The sequence below is a fragment of the Aethalodelphis obliquidens genome, unplaced genomic scaffold (assembly GCF_003676395.1).
Source record: "Aethalodelphis obliquidens isolate GAN/ISIS:26980383/991018 unplaced genomic scaffold, ASM367639v1 scaffold22, whole genome shotgun sequence".
Lineage (NCBI taxonomy): Eukaryota > Metazoa > Chordata > Mammalia > Artiodactyla > Delphinidae > Aethalodelphis > Aethalodelphis obliquidens.
This window is the reverse complement of record NW_020837966.1, coordinates 7409017-7427396: the sequence shown is the minus strand read 5'-3', so window position 1 is coordinate 7427396 and position 18380 is coordinate 7409017. Positions and strand designations below refer to the sequence as shown.

At 37.9% G+C, this 18380-nt stretch overlaps 1 protein-coding gene across 8 annotated transcripts in view; it reads left to right on the top strand.

Moving 5' to 3' along the window:
• CFAP20DC (CFAP20 domain containing) overlaps nucleotides 1-18380 on the top strand; it is a 267535-nt gene that overhangs the window by 119274 nt on the left and 129881 nt on the right. For all 8 annotated transcript variants that reach the window (XM_027121274.1, XM_027121269.1, XM_027121267.1 and 5 more), the window contains one exon: nucleotides 380-536. In XM_027121274.1, the coding sequence (XP_026977075.1) occupies nucleotides 380-536 (157 nt within the window). The remainder of the gene's footprint in view (nucleotides 1-379; nucleotides 537-18380) is intronic.

Genomic DNA, 18380 nt, shown 5'->3' with positions numbered 1-18380 from the left:
GATCAGATTAGTCCTCTTGAAGGAATGATTGGCTACTTATCCTTGATTTTCAAGATTTAAGTGGTCTAATGCACCTACAATTAGCTTCCCACTAGCATACTGCCTTCTGATCTAGAGTTACCTCCCTAAGTTGTCAAAGCCTTGTCTCACAATGGGAACTCTTTAGCCAGATGACCAGTGTACAGTTTAGATCATGATGATTTCTTTGGAAGAATCAAGACAATTCTTAAGAAAATCGAAGCCGAAACAGATAGATTTGCCTAAAGGGGAAAATTGGTTTGGGGCTGGTTGATCCAGACGATTGCCTCAATTCTGGATTTTGCATTTCATTTATGTGATTTTACATAGTGCTTACTCCTCTTTCCCTTTTTAATTTTAGTGGTGCAATCTATGCATTGACCTGGTGGCATTTACCAGTGAAATATTCAAAGGAGCAGTTTTCCAGTCACTGGATGGAATTATTGTCTCAGCTAACTGTAAGCTACGGAAGATCTTCACTTTAAAATGCAGGCCTCAAGACACTGCTGATAAAGATGGTATGTTCAAGCTGCTATCAAGATTTTTTAGTTCTTCAGTTTTTAAAAAATTAGACATGCCTTTGAACAGTAAGAGTACATGGTAGTGGTTTTTGAAAATTTATCTTACTCTATTTAATTGTGGAAAGAACACTTAACATGAGATCTATTTCAACAAATTTTAAAGTATACAATATGTTATTGTTGACTGTAAGTACAATGTTGTACAGCAGATCTCTAGAGCTTATTCATCTTGACTGAAATTATATTACTATATTAATTTTCTAATGATCATGTTAAAATAGAAAGATGGTTGAGTTATTCCTCATATTATTTCTAAAGAAACTGGAAATAATACATTAATTACTCATTAAACAATTAATAATTATACTCTGTAGGAAACTGAGCCATCTAGAATTCATAAAGCAGCACAAACTCTCCTGCTAAGATAGTTTTAAACAACTGAAAGTATTGAGAAACTACCGATGCTTCTTTTTGATTTTCGTCTGGGGTTATTTTTAACAAAATCAATTCTAGAAGCCCAGGAAACAGGACTGCACATAAGATGGCAAAGGTGATTTCTTAGAAGTTTGCATGTAGACTTTAGATTTGTGCTCCATCTGGATGAGTGCCTATGAAATCCTTCTGTGTTTCATTCTGTGGAACAGGACACTGTAAATTTCATTTGATAATAAAACACAGCAATGCATTTACAGTTCCACAAAAAGATCATAAGCCAGGAAGTATGGCCACTCATATACCACTTAAAGGCTATACAAGAAAGTGAAAGATTTCATTTAAAAAAAAATGGCACCCAGCGAATGAAACCTCAAAATTTATAGAAATATAGGTGAATTCTACATCAGATCATAAGAGGTAAATCATAACCTAATTAATACTTTTCATAAATGTAAGGAAAAAGGTGAATCAAAAATTGGCAGATTAGGGCTTCCCTGGTGGCGCAGTGGTTGAAAGTCCGCCTGCCGCTGCTGGGGATGCGGGTTCGTGCCCCGGTCCGGGAAGATCCCACATGCCGCGGAGCGGCTGGGCCCGTGAGCCGTGGCCGCTGAGCCTGTGCATCCGGAGCCTGTGCTCCGCAACGGAAGAGGCCACAACAGTGAGAGGCCCGCGTACTGCAAAAAAAAGGAAAAAAAAAAATTGGCAGATTAAATACATGTTTTTATCTCTGATTCTCCCTTAAGCTGCAATAAAATTATAACATATAAATCCACCAGGATGAAGAGGAGATAACAACAGATAAAAATGTTCATAAATTCTGTAAGATTGAGGAGTGACAACTGACTTAAAAGAGCAGAGAAAGCTGAAACTTTTAGGTTTTCAGAGAGATTTACCAGTAAGATTCATAATATAGAACCGAACCTCAGGGAGGATAAAGAATTGGCTGTCCTAGGAGAGGGTTCAATATGATGGCATAGGAAGATACTGAACTCACCTCCTTCCACAGACACAAGAAATCTACAACTACATATGGAATAATTGTCTCAGAAAGGACCTGAAAACTGGATGAATAGAGTCTCCACAACAAAGGGTTAAAGGACAGCAGCAAGACAGGTAGGAGAGGCAGAGATAAGTCTGCGCAAGGGAAAAAAACCACACCCCAGCCACAGAAATCCACAAATGGGAGCGATCACAAGGTTATGGATCTTTTCCCTGAGGAGAAGGATATTTGAGCTTCACATCAGGCACCCAGCTGCTAGGTCCTACACAGGAGAGACAAGACCTCAAAACACCTGGCTTTGAAAACCAATGGGGAATATGTCCAGGAAAACTATAGAACTGCAGGGATCAGAAACCCACTCTTAAAGGGCTCACATGCAGACCCACCAGACCCAAAAACCAGTTGACCCACAGGACACAAACACCAATTGAAAAGCACATGGATCATAGGTGAAGGGGTCCCACTTACTAATCTCGAAGCGTCTGCTGGAGAGGAAGGAACCAGTTGGGACACTCTCCCAGGACTGAAACACTCCCAGGAAAACCCACGTCCCCTGCATTGGCAGGCAGACTCTCAACCAATGCGCCACCAGGGAAGCCCTAATCTGCCAATTTTTGATTCACTTTGCAATCTTGGGCTAGTTTGTAATGTCAGCGCTGGCAAGCACCATTTTGGAATTCTCCCTCTAATCTATTAAGCCAGTGGGCCCACCCTGCTGGGAACCCTACCCTTAGGGCTGTGCCTTGGCTGGGCACTGCAGCCAGTCGAGGGACCAGCCCCACCCACCAGTGTACCACTGCAACTCCAAAACTAGAAGGCACACACAGCCCACATAGGGAGGCAGCCATTGAATGCTTGGCTCTGGTGGCCAAGCAGGATTGTGCTTCTGAGACCCACAGGACATGTCCTAAATAAGACCACTCCTTCAAGACTGGGAGAGATAGCTGATTCACCTGATACATAGAAACAAACAGAGAGTAAAGCAAAATAAGGAGACAGAGGAATATGTTCCAATTGAAAGAATAAGATAAGACCTCAGAAAAAGAAATAAATGAAACAGAGATAAGAAGTCTCCTGACAAAGAGTTCAGTGATGATCATAAAGTTGCTTATCAAACTTGGAAGAAGAATGAATCAACACAGTGAGGACTTCAACAAAGAGAAAGTATAAAAAAGTACCAAAGAGAAGTAATAACTGAACTGAAAATACACTAGAGGGGTTCAGCAGCAGACTGGATGAGATAGCAGAATGTATCAGTAAGCTTAAGACAAAGCAATGAAAATCACTCAGACCGACCAGCAAAATGAGAAGAAAATTTTAAAAGTGAAGATACCTTAAGGGACCTTTGGAACAACATCAAGTGAAATAACATTTGCATTATAGGGATCCCAGAAGGAGAAGAGAGAAAGAGCCAAAACAATTATCTGAAGAAATAGTGGCTGAAAACTTCCCTAATACGAGGAAAGAAATAGACATCCAGGTCCAGGAAGCATAGAGTTCCAAATAAGATGAACCCAAAGAGACACACACACCAAGACACATTATAATTAAAATAGTAAAAGTTAAGGGTAAAGAGAGAATCCTAAAAGCAGCAAGAGAAAAACAACTCATTACATACTAAAGCCCACAAGGCTCTTAGCAGATTTTTTAGCATAAACTGTACAGGCCAGAAGAGAGTGGCTTGGCATGTTCAAAGTGCTAAAAAGAAAAAAAGTCCAACCGAGAAGTCTTAGCAAGGTTATCATTCAGAATTGAAGGAGAGAGTAAGAGTTTCCAAGATAAACAAAAGCTAAAGGAATTCATCAACACTAAGCCAGCCCTACAATAAATATCAAAGGGACTCCTTTAAGCTGAATAAAAAATAGCACTAATTAATAATAAGAAAATGTATGAAAGTGAAAGTCTCACTAAGAAAAGGTAGATATATAATAAAGGTAGTTGATCAATCACTTATAAAGCAAGCATGAAGATTAAAGGACCAAAATAGTAAAATTATGATCATAGTTAAGGGAAGCATACAAAAAGATGTCATAAAAGTACAAAACATGGGGCTTCCCTGGTGGCGCAGTGGTTGTGAGTCCGCCTGCCGATGCAGGGGACACAGGTTCGTGCCCCAGTCCGGGAGGATCCCACATGCCGCGGAGCGGCTGGGCCCGTGAGCCACGGCTGCTGAGCCTGCGCGTCTGGAGCCTGTGCTCCGCAACGGGAGAGGCCACAACAGTGAGAGGCCTGCGTACCGCAAAAAAAAAAAAAAGTACAAAACATGGGGAGGGGTAGTAAAAAGATAAAGCTGTGGAATGTGTTCAAAATTAAGTTGCCACCAACTTAAAACTGGCTACAGTTTACATAGGATGCTGTATGTGAACCTCACAGTAACCACACACACAAAAACTTTATAGCAAATACACAAAAGAAAATGAGAAATGAATCTAAACATAGCACTAAAGAAAACCTTTGAGACACAAAGGAAGAGAGAAAGAAGAAGAAGGAAACAGAGAGGAACTACAAGAAGAGCCATCTTCTCAATAAATACAGAAAAAGCATTTGATAAAATTCAACATTTATTTATGATAAAGACTCTCAACAAAGTGGGTATGGAGGAAACTACCTCAACATAATAAAGACCATGTATGACAAGCCCACACCTAACATCACACTCAACAGTGAAAAGATGTAATCTTTTCCTCTAAGATTAAGAACAAGACAAGGATGCCCACTCTCACCACTTTTATTCAACATAGTATTGGAAGTCCTATCAAGACCAGTTAGGCAAGGAAAAGAAATAAATGGCATCCAGATTGGAAAGGAATAAGTTAAACTGTCACTATTTGCGGAAGACATGCTATGATATATAGAAAACCCTAGGGGCTTCCCTGGTGGCGCAGTGGTTGAGAGTCCGCCTGCCGATGCAGGGGACACGGGTTTGTGCCCCGGTCCGGGAAGATCCCACATGCCGCGGAGCAGCTGGACCCGTGAGCCATGGCCGCTGAGCCTGCGCGTCCAGAGCCTGTGTTCCACAACGGGACAGGCCACAGCAGTGAGAGGCCTGCGTACCGCAAAAAAAAAAAAAAAAAGAAAACCCTAAAGACTTCTCCGGAAAAAATGGTGGAATAAATTTAGTAAAGTCACAAGAAACAAAATCAATATACAGAAATTTGTGGCATTTCTATACACTAATAATGATCTGTCAGAAAGAGAAATTAAGGAAACAGTCCCTTTTTACAGTTGCATCAAAAGGAATAAAACACCTACTAATAAATTTAACCAAGGAGGTAAAATATCTGAATACTAAAAACTATAAGACACTGATGAAAGAAATTAGAGAAGACACAAATAAATGGAAAGATATTCTGTGTTCATGGATTAGAAGAATTAATATTGTTAAAAAGTTCATACTACCCAAAGCAATCTGAAGATTCAGTGCAATCCTTATCAGAATTTCAATAGCATATTTCACAGAACTAGACCAAATAATTCTAAAATTTGTATGGAACCACGGAAGATTTCAAATAGCCAGGACAATCTTGAGAAAGAAGAAGAAAGCTGGAGGTATCATGCTTCTTGATTTCAAGCTCGACTACAAAGCTCTAGTAATCAAAACAGTATGGTACTACCATAAGAACAGATACACAGATCAATGAAGCAGAATTGAGAGCCCAGAAATAAACCCACACATATGTGGACAATTAATTTACAACAAAGGAGCAAAGAACATACAGTGGAGAAAGGATAGTCTCTTCAGTGAATGGTGCTAGGAAAACTGGATAGCCACATGCAAAATGTAAGTAGACCAGTATTTTACACCATACATTAAAGTTAACTCAAATGGATTAAAGACTTGAATGTAAGACTTGAATCCGTAAAATTCCCAGAAGAAAACATAGTAACCTCATTGACATTGTTCTTAGTGATGTTTTTGTGGAACTGACTCCAAAGGCAAGGGAAACAAAAGCAAAAATAAACAAATGGAACTACATCAAGCTAACAAGCTTCTGCACAGCAAAGGAAATCGTCATCGAAATAAAAGGCACCCTACTGAACAGGAGGAGTTATTTGCAAATCATATATCCAGTAAGTGGTTAATATCCAAAATACATAAAGAATACAGGCAAGGGACTTCCCTGGTGTTGCAGTGGTTAAGAATCCACCTGCCAGTGCAGGGGACACAGGTTCGATCCCTGGTCCAGGAAGATCCCACATGCCATGGAGCATCTAAGCCTGTGTGCCACAGTACTGAGCCTGTGCTCTGGAGCCCACAGCCACAACTACTGAGCCCACACACCCTAGAGTCCGTGTGCCACAACTACTGAGCCTGCATGCTGCAATTACTGAGGCCTGCATGCCTAGAGCCTATGCTCTGCAACAAGAGAAGCCACCACAAGGAAAAGCCCGCACAGCACAATGAAGAAACAACACAGCCAAAAAAAAAAAAAGAAAAGAATACAGACAACAACAACAAACCTGATTAAAAAATGGGCAGAGGGTCTGAATAAACATTTTTCCAAAGAAGACATACAGATGGCCAACAGGCACATGAAAAGATGTTCAGCATCACTAATTATTAGGGAAATGCAAATCAAAACAACAATGAGATATCACCTCAGATCTCTAAGATTGACTGTTATCAAAAAGACAAGAAATAACAAATGCTGGAAAGGATGTGGAGAAAAAGGAACCCTCATACACTGTTGGTGGGACTGTAAATCAGTGAAGCCACTATGGAGAACAGCATGGAGAGTCCTCAGATAATTAAGAAGAGAACTACCATATGATCCAGATATTTCACTTCTGGGTACTTATCTGAAGAAAACAAAAACGTTAAGATGTATGCACCCCTATGTTCATTGCAGCATTGTTTACAATAGCCAAGATATGGAAACAGCCTAAGTGTCTATTGATGGATGAATAAATAAAGATGTTGTGGTATATAAACACAGTGGAATTCTACTCAGCCACAAAAAAGAACAAAATCCTGCCACTTGCAACAACTGGATGAACCTTGAAGGTATTATGCTAAGTGAAATAAGTCAGATGGAGAAAGACAAATACTGTATGATTTCACTTATATGGGGAATCTAAAAAAACAAAACAAATGAGCAAACAAAATAAAACAAAAATAAACTCCTAGTTACAGAGGTCAGATTGGTAATTACCAGAAGGGAAGAGTTTGGGGGAGTGGGCAAAATGGGTGAAGGGGGTCAACTCTGTGGTGAAGGGGGTAACTAGACTTGTGGTAGTGATCACTTTATAGTGTATACAGATGTCAAATTATAATGCGGTACCCTTGAAACATATCTTTTTTTTTAAATAAACTATAACAATATTAACACAGCTATCATGTTAAAAAAAAAAAAAAAAAAAGAACTGTCAGCCCTAGGTACTGCTATAGGCAGGGATAAAGGGTATGGCTAAAAACAGGTAGATTGGTTAGAATTCTGTATCGGTTGCTATAGGACCCCAAATCCCCTCTCCAACTCCATATAACCATGCAACAGGACCTTTATCCTCCAGAGACGCTAAAGTAGAGTGCCTGAACTCAGGTACATCGAATATATGGTAGATAGACACCAAAACTAATAGGAAGAAGTAAATAGATAAGTTAGGAATAGATACATGTTTTTCTCAGAGTTAAGAAAATATATTGCATCTATAAAATAATAATTTTTCCTGCTTTACTCCAGTAAACATTTTATTGAAGTATATTATATTATAAACTTTTATATACATATAGAAACATTTATAAATTGTAGGCATACAGCATGAGGAATTACCATAAAGTGAGCACATTTGTTAACCACCACCCAGATCAAGAAATAGAACATTATAAGCAGCCTAGAAGCCCTCTTTATGTCCCATCCCAATCATAGTCATCTTCCTTCTTCTGAGAGGTAACTCTATCCTTACCTCTAACACCACATATTAATTTTACCTATTTTTGAACTTTATATAAATGGAATCATATGGTACATACTCTTCCATAAATACATTCTTCCCAGTACACATGGAGATTCATTTATGTTGGTGCTGATCTTCAGTACTGTATAGTATGCCATTGAATGTATATTCCACAATTAATTTTTCCATTTTAGGCTATTTCCAGTAGTGCTGCTTGAATCATTCTACATTTCTCTTGGAGCATCTATGTAGGCATTTCTTTAGCTATTTAGTAAGGAGCTGAATGAATACATACTTTAACATTCTTAATTTCAGTTATTATTTTTTTGATTCTAGAATTTTATTACATTCTTTTTTATAGTTTCCATTCCTCAACTGAAATCCTTTATTTTGTTATCTAATTCCTGAAATATATTAATCGGAGTTATTTTTAAAGGCCATGGCTCATAATTCCAATACGTGACTCTCCTGTGGGTCTGTTTCTATTGCCTGTTTTAGTCTTGGTGTTGTCTCCCGGTATGCCTGGTAAGTTTCAAGTGAACGCTGCACACTTGAAATCAAAAACTATAGAGTTATTTTTAGACTTTGTATTGTATTGTCTTCCTCTGGAGATGTAAAACCAAAAATATAAAATAAAAAGGAAGACATTCAAAAAACTGAAAATAGGATGGAAATGTTAAGAATATTAGAAGTTAGTACAAGAGGTTAACCATCAGAGTAATAGAATTCTAAGATGAGAGACTAGAGAAAACAGAAATGATGAAATATAAGATTTCCCAAAATTGAAGGCCAGATATTTTCAGTACACATAACTCATCAAAAAAAAGACTCACTATTGTGTAATTTCAGAACAGGAGGGAAAAAAAAAAAAGATCCTTTAAGCTTCCAGGATTTTTTTAAATACATACAGTGGTTATATACAAAGGGTTACAAATAAGAATGATGTCTGACAGCAATCTTAAATGGTAGAAGACCTTGAAACTATGTCTTCAGAAGCCAAAGGGAAATTATTTAGAAAAATTATTATTTAGAATTCTACACCCATCCAGTCTACCAATTAAATGAGTATAGAATGAAGATATTAGCAGACATGCAAGGTCTCAAAAATTTATTTACATCCTTTCTCAGAAAAGATCCAGAAGACATTCTCCACAAAAATTAAGGAATAAATCAAGAAAAAGGCATATAGGGGACCCTATAAGAAACAGAAGATTTCATCCAATAGAAAAGCAAAGCAAATTTTCAGAATTATGGTTAAAGGAATTCAAGGCACGACACTTATAAAACACATCTAGAGAACAGTCAGTCCGTATTTTCCCAGAAAAAATGGAGCTTCCAAGAGGAAAGTCTTCAGGAAAAGAATGTATCTGATAGAGTATGGTGTGTTTGAACAAAATCAATTGTGATTTTACAGTGCTGATGGGGAGTTTGGGAAGAATTAATGTTAGGAATGTAGCAAAACCCATGACAAAACAAAACAGTGATCAACTACAAGGGGAAAAAAATGCACAAGAAAAGATATGTAATCATAGTATATCATGTGGCTAAGATATGCACAACATTTTTTTTAACATCTTTATTGGAGTATAATTGCTTTACAATGGTGTGTTAGTTTCTGCTGTATAACAAAGTGAATCAGCTATACGTATACATATATCTCCATATCTCCTCCCTCTTGCATATCCCTCCCACCCTCCCTATCCCACCCCTCTAGGTCACAAGCACCAAGCTGATCTCCCTGTGCTATGCAGCTACTTCCCACTAGCTATCCCTTTTACACTTGGTAGTGTATATATGTCTGTGCTACTCTCTCACTTTGTCCCAGCTTACCCTTCCCCCTCCCCGTGTCCTCAAGTCCACATTCTACGCCTGCATCTTTATTCCTGTCCTGCCCTGAGGTTCTTCAGAACCTTTTTTTTTTTTTTTTTAGATTCCATATATATGTGTTAGCATACGGTATTTGTTTTCCTCTTTCTGACTTACTTCACTCTGTATGACAGGCTCTAGGTCCACCCACCTCACTACAAATAACTCAATTTCGTTCCTTTTTATGGATGAGTAATATTCCATTGTATATATGTGCCACATTTTCTTTATCTATTCATCTGTCGATGGACACTTAGGTTGCTTCCATGTCAAAAAGACAACCCTCAGAATGGGAGAAAATATTTGCAAACAAAGCAATTTATAAAGGATTAATCTCCAAAATATACAAGCAGCTCATGCAGCTCAATAACAAAAAAACAAACAATCCAATCCAAAAATGGGCAGAAGACCTAAATAGACATTTCTCCAAAGAAGATATACAGATTGCCAACAAACACATGAAAGGATGCTCAACATCACTACTCATTAGAGAAATGCAAATCAGAACTACAATGAGGTATCACCTCACACCAGTCAGAATGGCCATCATCAAAAAATCCACAACACTTTTTTAAACAGATTTATTTTTTATAGAATTTTTAGATTCACAGCAAAATTGAGTGGAAAGGACAGAGGGTTTCCACATGCTCCTTGTTCCCACGCGTGCAGTCTCCCCATCTATGACCACCCATACCAGAGTGGTACATTCCTTACACTTGAACCTACACTGACACATCATTGTCACCCAATGTCCATAGTTTATATTAGGGTTCACTCAGTGTTGTACATTCTGTGGGTTTTGACAAATGAATAATGACATGTATCCACAATTATAGCATCATACAGAATAGTTTCATTGCCCTAAAAGTCTTCTGTGCTCTACCTGTTCATCCTTCCCTCCCCATTAGTGCCTGGCAACCATTGATCTTTGTACTGTCTCCATAGTTTTGGCTTTTCCAGAATGTCACATAGTTGGAATCAAGTAGCATGTAGCTTTCAGAATGACTTTTTCACTTAGTAATACGCATTTAAGGTTCCTGCATGTCTTTTCATAGTTTTATAGCCCATTTCATTTTAGTGCTGAATAATATTCCATTGTCTGGATGTACCACAGTTTACTTATCCATTCATCTCCTGAAGGATATATTGGTTGCTTCCACATTTTGGCAATTATAAATAAAACTGCTATAAACATTCTTGTGTAGGTTTTCAGTATGGACATAAATTTTCAACTCATTTGGGTCAATACCAAGGAGCACGTTGCTGGTTCATATGTTAAGAGTATGTTTAGTTTTGTAAGAAACTGACAAACTGTCTTCCAAAGCAGCTATAACATTTTGTATTCCACCAGAAATGAATGAGAGTCCCTGTTGTTCCACATCCTTGCCCACATTTGGTGTTGTCAGTGTTTTGGATTACTGCCACTCTAAGATGTACAATGGCACGATTTTTTTACACAGTCTTAATAATTAAAACACTGAATAATAACTTATCCCCAAATTATGTAAAATCATGTTTGGGGTATGTGGGGAAGAAAGAGAGGAGAGGAGGTATTATAGTGGTTTAATAATGCTGAATTTTCTTTTTCCAAAATAGGAAATCAGAGATATCATCTAAAACTATTAAGTGCAGAAATGGCAATATAAAGCTACCATTTATAAATACGGAAGTAAATACCGGAAGATTTAGCACATATAAATGAAAGGCTTGGAAATAGTTGCCTCTGCATTGCAGGACTGGTGGATGTGTGAGGTGGGAGGGCAGCAGTTAGGGCATGATGGTATGATTTTTTTTTCTCATAATTTTATAGTACTACTTGAATTTTTTTAAATAAATTTATTTATTTATTTTTGGCTGCATTGGGTCTTCGTTGCTGCACACGGGCTTTTCTCTAGTTGTGGAGAGTGGGGGCTACTCTTCGTTGCGGTACGTGGGCTTCTCATTGCAGTGGCTTCTCTTGTTGCGGAGCACGGGCTCTAGGTGTGCCGGCTTCAGTAGTTGTGGCACACGGGCCCAGTAGTTGTGGCTCGCGGGCTCTAGAGCACAGGCTCAGTAGTTGTGGCGCACGGGCTTAGTTGCTTCATGGCATGTGGAATCTTCCCGGACCAGGGCTCGGACCCATGTCCCCTGCATAGGCAGGCAGATTCTTAACCACTGCACCACCAGGGAAGTCCCGTACTACCTGAATTTTTGAACAATATATGTGTATTTTGTTTGATAAGTAGATTTTAAGTGAATGGATAATTTATAATTATTTCCAAAGAACAAGAACTGGCGTAATTTCTTTCATGTTTTCAGAAGGCCTGAAAAGAAGCCTTATGAATGTGGCATCTCAGATCACCTGAAAGGCTCTGAACAGACTTGGGGAAGTATGCTGTGCTTCAGGGTACTGTGGAGTATAACCCCATTTAGCTGCCAGTATTTAACCTTGTACAAATACTGACCCTATCTCTGTGCTTCAGTTTCCTCATTAGTAAAATGAGGATAATAGTTGTTCCCTTGTTAGATAAATACTATTATTATAGTCTCAGTGAAAGTATAATGTATGTAAATCAAGTACATCTTGGAGAAATTAAATTGATATTGTAGAGCCTAAAGATTTCGATTAATATTTCCACAGTCTATTGCTTTGATCATGTACTAAGTTTGTGGTTTTGTTTGAGTTTTGAATATCTCTGTGCTTTGTTTGCTCAATAATTACTGTAAGGTTGTGGTAAAGATACAACCAAATGCAAAATATATATGAAAAGACATAAACTATAATATAGTGTGTAGATGCTAAACATTTGTCTGCCTTCTACACATCAGGCACTGGGATGAGCACAGCCCCTGCTTCAAGGAGCTCAGGGTCTCACAGGGAAACTTACATGTATGTGTAATTTATAGTACCTGGTGGAAGTTTGTCTAATGGGCTTGACAGACAGTGAGGGAAGAGGCTGGAGCATTGACCATTTACTGGAGAGAGCCACTTGGTGGGGCGCTTGGATTTCACAGATCTGTCAGGTTAAGAAAAACTTGAGTACTAGCATAGTGATGACACCTTTTGAATTTGCCAAATCAGTGCGTTAAAACAAGCAAACAAATAAGAAAAGCTACAGTTATTCTGATTGTTTCACTAAATGCAAGGACATTTACACATACACACGTGAGAATTTCTAAATTTCAGAATAAAGTCTCACATTTTCACCACAGACCAGTGAATATGACTTTGTGGATCAGTATCTATCTATATCCCAGTGTCTGGTCTATAGTTACCTAGAGAAATAAACTTTCCAAGCTGCCTGCTAAAATAAAAACAAAAATTTTCCAAGTTATGAAAGTGGACAATGAGAAGATAAAGCATTTCAGGCAGAAGAAAGAGCATATATGTATAAAGGCCTGGCATTATGAAACGATCCGATGTGTTCAAGGAACGGGGAGTTCAGTATGGTACATGGCAGAGGTGGGGGTATGGTATAATATAGTATTGCATTATTAGGCTTCATACTTTGGGTGACATAAAAATGTAGAACAGGCTCCTGTCCTCAGACTTCACTGTATAATTATAGACAATAGAAAAGTTAACAATATAAGAGTTCATTCTGAAGACAGATAAAAAAGGACAAAGGATTACACAGTATGGGGCAAACTGAGTGTCCGTGGTCAAGGAGGTTGGCAGCAGAAGTAATAATCGTGATGATGATGATGATAGAAGCAGTGGCTGTTATAAACACTTTACATATATGAAGTTAGATTAGATTAATATTTATAACAACTCTACAAGACGGATAGTACTACTATCCCCATTTTATAGATAGGGAAACTGAGGCACAGAGAAGTCAGGATATGTGCCCAGTGTCACATAACTGCTAAGTAGTAGAGACAGGATTTAAACCCTGGCAGTCGGACTCCAGAATTTATACTCCTAATTACTACAGCGCACTGCCTCTCATGGAAGGATAGAAAAGAGGGGAAATTTTAAAAGGAAATATACAAGAGATGTCATGTAATAAGAATTCGAGGATTTGGTAAGTGGCTGTGTTGAGGGTATCTGTATTACAATAAGTGATGAATGTCCCTTTATCTTTCTTACTGAAAGAGAGGGGTCATTCTATTCTGCAGAAACAGATTACTCAGTCATAGTGTTGAGACTTTTATCCAAGGAAACTTTTTTTATGTGTTTCTTACATTCCATTCTCAGGTTCAGTTTTAAAATATTATATTAACTGTGTACTTAAGCTCAGTACTGTGTGGTCCTTGGCTTATTTAAACTGCTACCATTTCACTCTAGGACTTCTCAAACTCACCTAAGCTAGGAAATGTTGCCTAATTCCCTTGCTGTTCTCTGTTACACAGTGGGATATAATAGAAAGTGAGTTATTGGAACCTAAAATGGCAATTAACCAGTTTTTTAGTTGCCCAGAGGAATGACTTATGTTGGACAAGTAGTAAAGCATGCTGATTCAATTTAGTTTATTACTTTTATGGTTCCCAAGGGGACATAGACTGGCATTTGCACGACTGAATTATTGATTAACTTGTATCATTCTGCATTTTTTAGAAAACACACTATATGTGTAGATGGATAAGAGAAAGACAAAGGAGAGAAAAGAGAACAGATGAGAGAAAAGAACAAGTAATGATCCATTAAGCATGAACTTATGCTATGCCAATGACAGTTTTACACATCTCCTGACTCCCCAGTCTCCCCAGTTCATTGTTCTCTCTAAAAGATCAGGACTGGGGAGTATGTGTTCTGTGTTTAGAAAGCAAGAAGAGAAGAATTAAAACTATGATTTAAGACTGAGAGTACTTTGAGGGCATAGACTAGATCTCCACTGTTTTTTTTGGGGGGGGGGAGATCTCCACATTTTTATCTCTAGCACATGAGCTGGCACCAGTAACCTGTCATAAATGTTTGATGAATTAATGAAGTAAGGGCTAGCTAATTGTTTGTTCAATTATCCATTCATTTACTGTCTCTATACAGTAAACCTTTATTGGGTGTCTAGCAATGTGAAGAAAACCATCTGTTCAGAGGCCACAGAAAAAATTAGAAATACTGATGTCTTGCCTTGATAGACTGATTGATCAGGAAAGGGCCCTAGAGATATCTAATCCAATGTCTTAATTATACAGATAAGGAAAACAAGGCCCATGGAAATGAGGCATCTTGTGCCAAGGGTACAGAAGGCGGAACTCGACACCAAGCCTCTGACTGTCCTTTTCTCAGTGCTACACAAGTTTACCTTCCACAATAAGTGCAATGATTTAGTGTTTTTAATCATTAACATTCTTGAGTTTTTTTCCCACCTCTTTTCCTCACCTCCAGGTCAGGTTAGTGCACATCGTATCCGAATCTTGTCAGTTTAAGGCTACATTCCCACTCCTTCCCAAAGAGGAGCTGAACTCAAAATACCCTTGCCTAGCAAACCACTCCAGGGGGAGTAAAGGGGATAAGATCTCAGCATAGCAGAGGTGCCCAGCAGCCAACAGTAGATCCCACAGAAATGGGTCATGAATATCTGTATATCAAGACTCAATTATTCTGATTAAAATACATATTTTGTAATTAAGTATTATAAATATTATTTATAATAAAACATTATTTCTCAAAACTTCTAAGGATAACAATTTCATTTACAGTACCATCCAAATAATTAAATACCTAGGAATAAATTTAATCAAGGGCATAAGGACTTGTACACTGAAAACTATGAAACATTGCTAAAACAAATTAAAGAAGACCTACATAAATGGAAAGACATCACACATTCATGCATTGGAAGACATGATATTGTTAAGATTTTCAATATTACCTAAAAAGATCTAGAGATTAAATTCAATCTCTGTCAACATTTCAATGGCCTTTTTTGCAGAAATGGAAAAACTAATCCTCAAATTCATATGGCATTGCAAGAGGACCTGAATACCCAAAAATTCTTGAAAAAGAAGAACAAAGTTGGAGGAGTCATACTTCTCAATTTCAAAACTTACCTCAATGTTACAGAAAGCAAAGGAGTTTGCTGTTAGGACTGACATATAGACCAATGGAGCAGAGTCAAGTCCAGAAATAAATTTATACATCTGATTTTGACAAGGATGCCAGGAGCGTTCAATGGGGAGAGAATAGTCTCTTCAACAAACGGTTCAGGGACAGTTACATATCCACGTCCAAAAGAATGAAGTTGGAACCCTACTGCACACAATATATAAATATTGACTCAAAATGGATCAGTGACCTAAATGTAAGAGGTTAAACCATTAAAGTCTTGGAAAAAAATAGAGATAAATCTTCATGACCTTGGTTTTGGCAATAGATTTTTAGATATGATACCAAAAGCATAGCAACAGGGCTTCCCTGGTGGCGCAGTGGTTGAGAGTCCGCCTGCCGATGCAAGGGACACGGGTTCGTGCCCCAGTCCGGGAGGATCCCACATGCTGCGGAGCAGCTGGGCCCGTGAGCCATGGCCACTGAGCCTGCGCGTCCGGAGCCTGTGCTCCGCAATGGGAGAGGCCACAACAGTGACAGGCCTGCGTAATGCAAAAAAAAAAAAAAAAAAAAAAAAACATACCAACAAAATTTTCAAAATAGATAACTTATACTTTATCAAAATTAAAAACTTTGTATATCAAATGACATTATCAAGAAAGTGAAAAGGCAGCCTACAGAATGGGAGAAAATATTTGTAAATTATGTATCTGATAGAATATATATTCTGGTTCTTAAATAGAGTGTACATATATATTCTGATGTATTCTAGTATCTGGAATATATAGCACAACAACAAAATGACAACCCAATTTTTTAACATGGTCAAAAGACTTAAATATATCTCCAAAAGAGATATACAAAAGAAGATAATACAAATGTCAGGCAACAAACATAAATGCTAAACATCATTGGTCATTAGGGAAATACAAATTAAAACCACGGTGAGTTACCACTTTACACCCACTAAGACGGCTATAATTTTTTTAATGGAAAGTAAGTGTTAGCAAGTGTGGAGAGAAATTGGAACCTTCATACATTGCTGATGGGAATGCAGAATTGTTGTCCCAGTGTGGAAAACATTTTGGCAGTTCCTTAAAAAGTTAAACACAGAATTGCCATATAACCCTGCAATTCCACTCCTAAGTATATACCCCACAAAATGGAAAGCAGATACATGTACATGCATGTTTATAACAGCATTATCTATGATAGCCAAAATGTGGAAACAGACCACATGTCCATCAGTGGATGAATGGTTTAACAAAATTTGGTAAGTACTATTCACACAGACACAAAAGGACACATATTGTTTGATTCCATTTATATGAAATATCCAGAATAGATAAATCCATAGAGACAAGATTGTAGATTTGTGGCTGCCACGGACTGGGGGCCAGAGAGAATGGGGAGATATGCGTTAATGGGTAAGTACATTGTGAGTATACTATATACCACTGAGTCTTTTATCTTAAAATGCTGAATTTTAGGTTAAAATGAATTTCTCCTCATTTTTTCTAAAAAAGCTTCAATGGAATGATTCATTCAAGATAGCCAAGTTTTTGTGTAGTTCCTTTAAACATCAAAACCTTTTATTATTAAAAACAAAACAAAAACACACATACTAAGATGTGGTGGTTTTGTCACCATTGTAATGAAATAATTTACATAAGTATTTGTCTATTATTAATAGTAAACATTTATATAGCACTTGCTGTGTACCAGGCACTATTCTTATCCTCTTGCATACATTAAGCTCATTTAATCGTCACAGTAACCATATGAGGAAAGTGTTATTTTTATATCCATGTTTCACAGACAAGGAGAGCAGGGCACAGCAAGGTAAATTACAATGCTAGGACCACACAACCACTTGGTAGAGCCAGAATGTGAACCCAGGATGCCTTGCTCCAGAATCTGTGCTTTTAACCACAATCATATACTGCTGCTTAAAAATCTTTCCACATTTATACAGTAAACTCCATAAAGCAGGGATTTAAATCCATGTCAGGCCCAGAGAAAATCTGATAGTTGTATGGTAAATGAATGAATGAACAAGCAAAAAATGAACCAACTTTGTACCAAAATTGTTATAGATTAAATGTGTCCCCCTAGAATTTATATGTGCCCTAATAAAAGAGATCCCAGAAAGCTCCCTCTCCCTTTCCACCATGTGAGGTTTTAGCAGGAAGCCATCTAAGAACCAGGAATAGGACCCTCATCAGACATCACATCTGCTGGTGCCTTGATCTTGGGCTTCTCAGCCCGTAGAACTATAAGAAATAAATTTATTATTTATAAGCCACTCAGTCTGCAGTATTCTGTTATAGCAGCCCAAACAAAAACAAATATCCTGGCAGTTAGAAACTTTTATGTTTTCTGCTTGGCTCTCACTGGTATTTCAGAGAGGGGAGATTTGATATAAGTAAGGCACTGTGCCAGGCACTGCAGATAGGTAAGATGAATATAGTTGAGTCCAGAATCAGTGAACTATTACAAAATTGGTACTTACTTAAACTGCAATGAATTATGAGTAGCCTTAAGTGGAAATAGGTCTATAAATCTCACTATTTTATAAGGCATTTCCCCCCAGTAAAATGGGGATGGTGGGTTTTTCTGTTTTTTTGTTTTTTTTCTGGTATGTGGGCCTCTCACTGTTGTGGCCTCTTCCGTT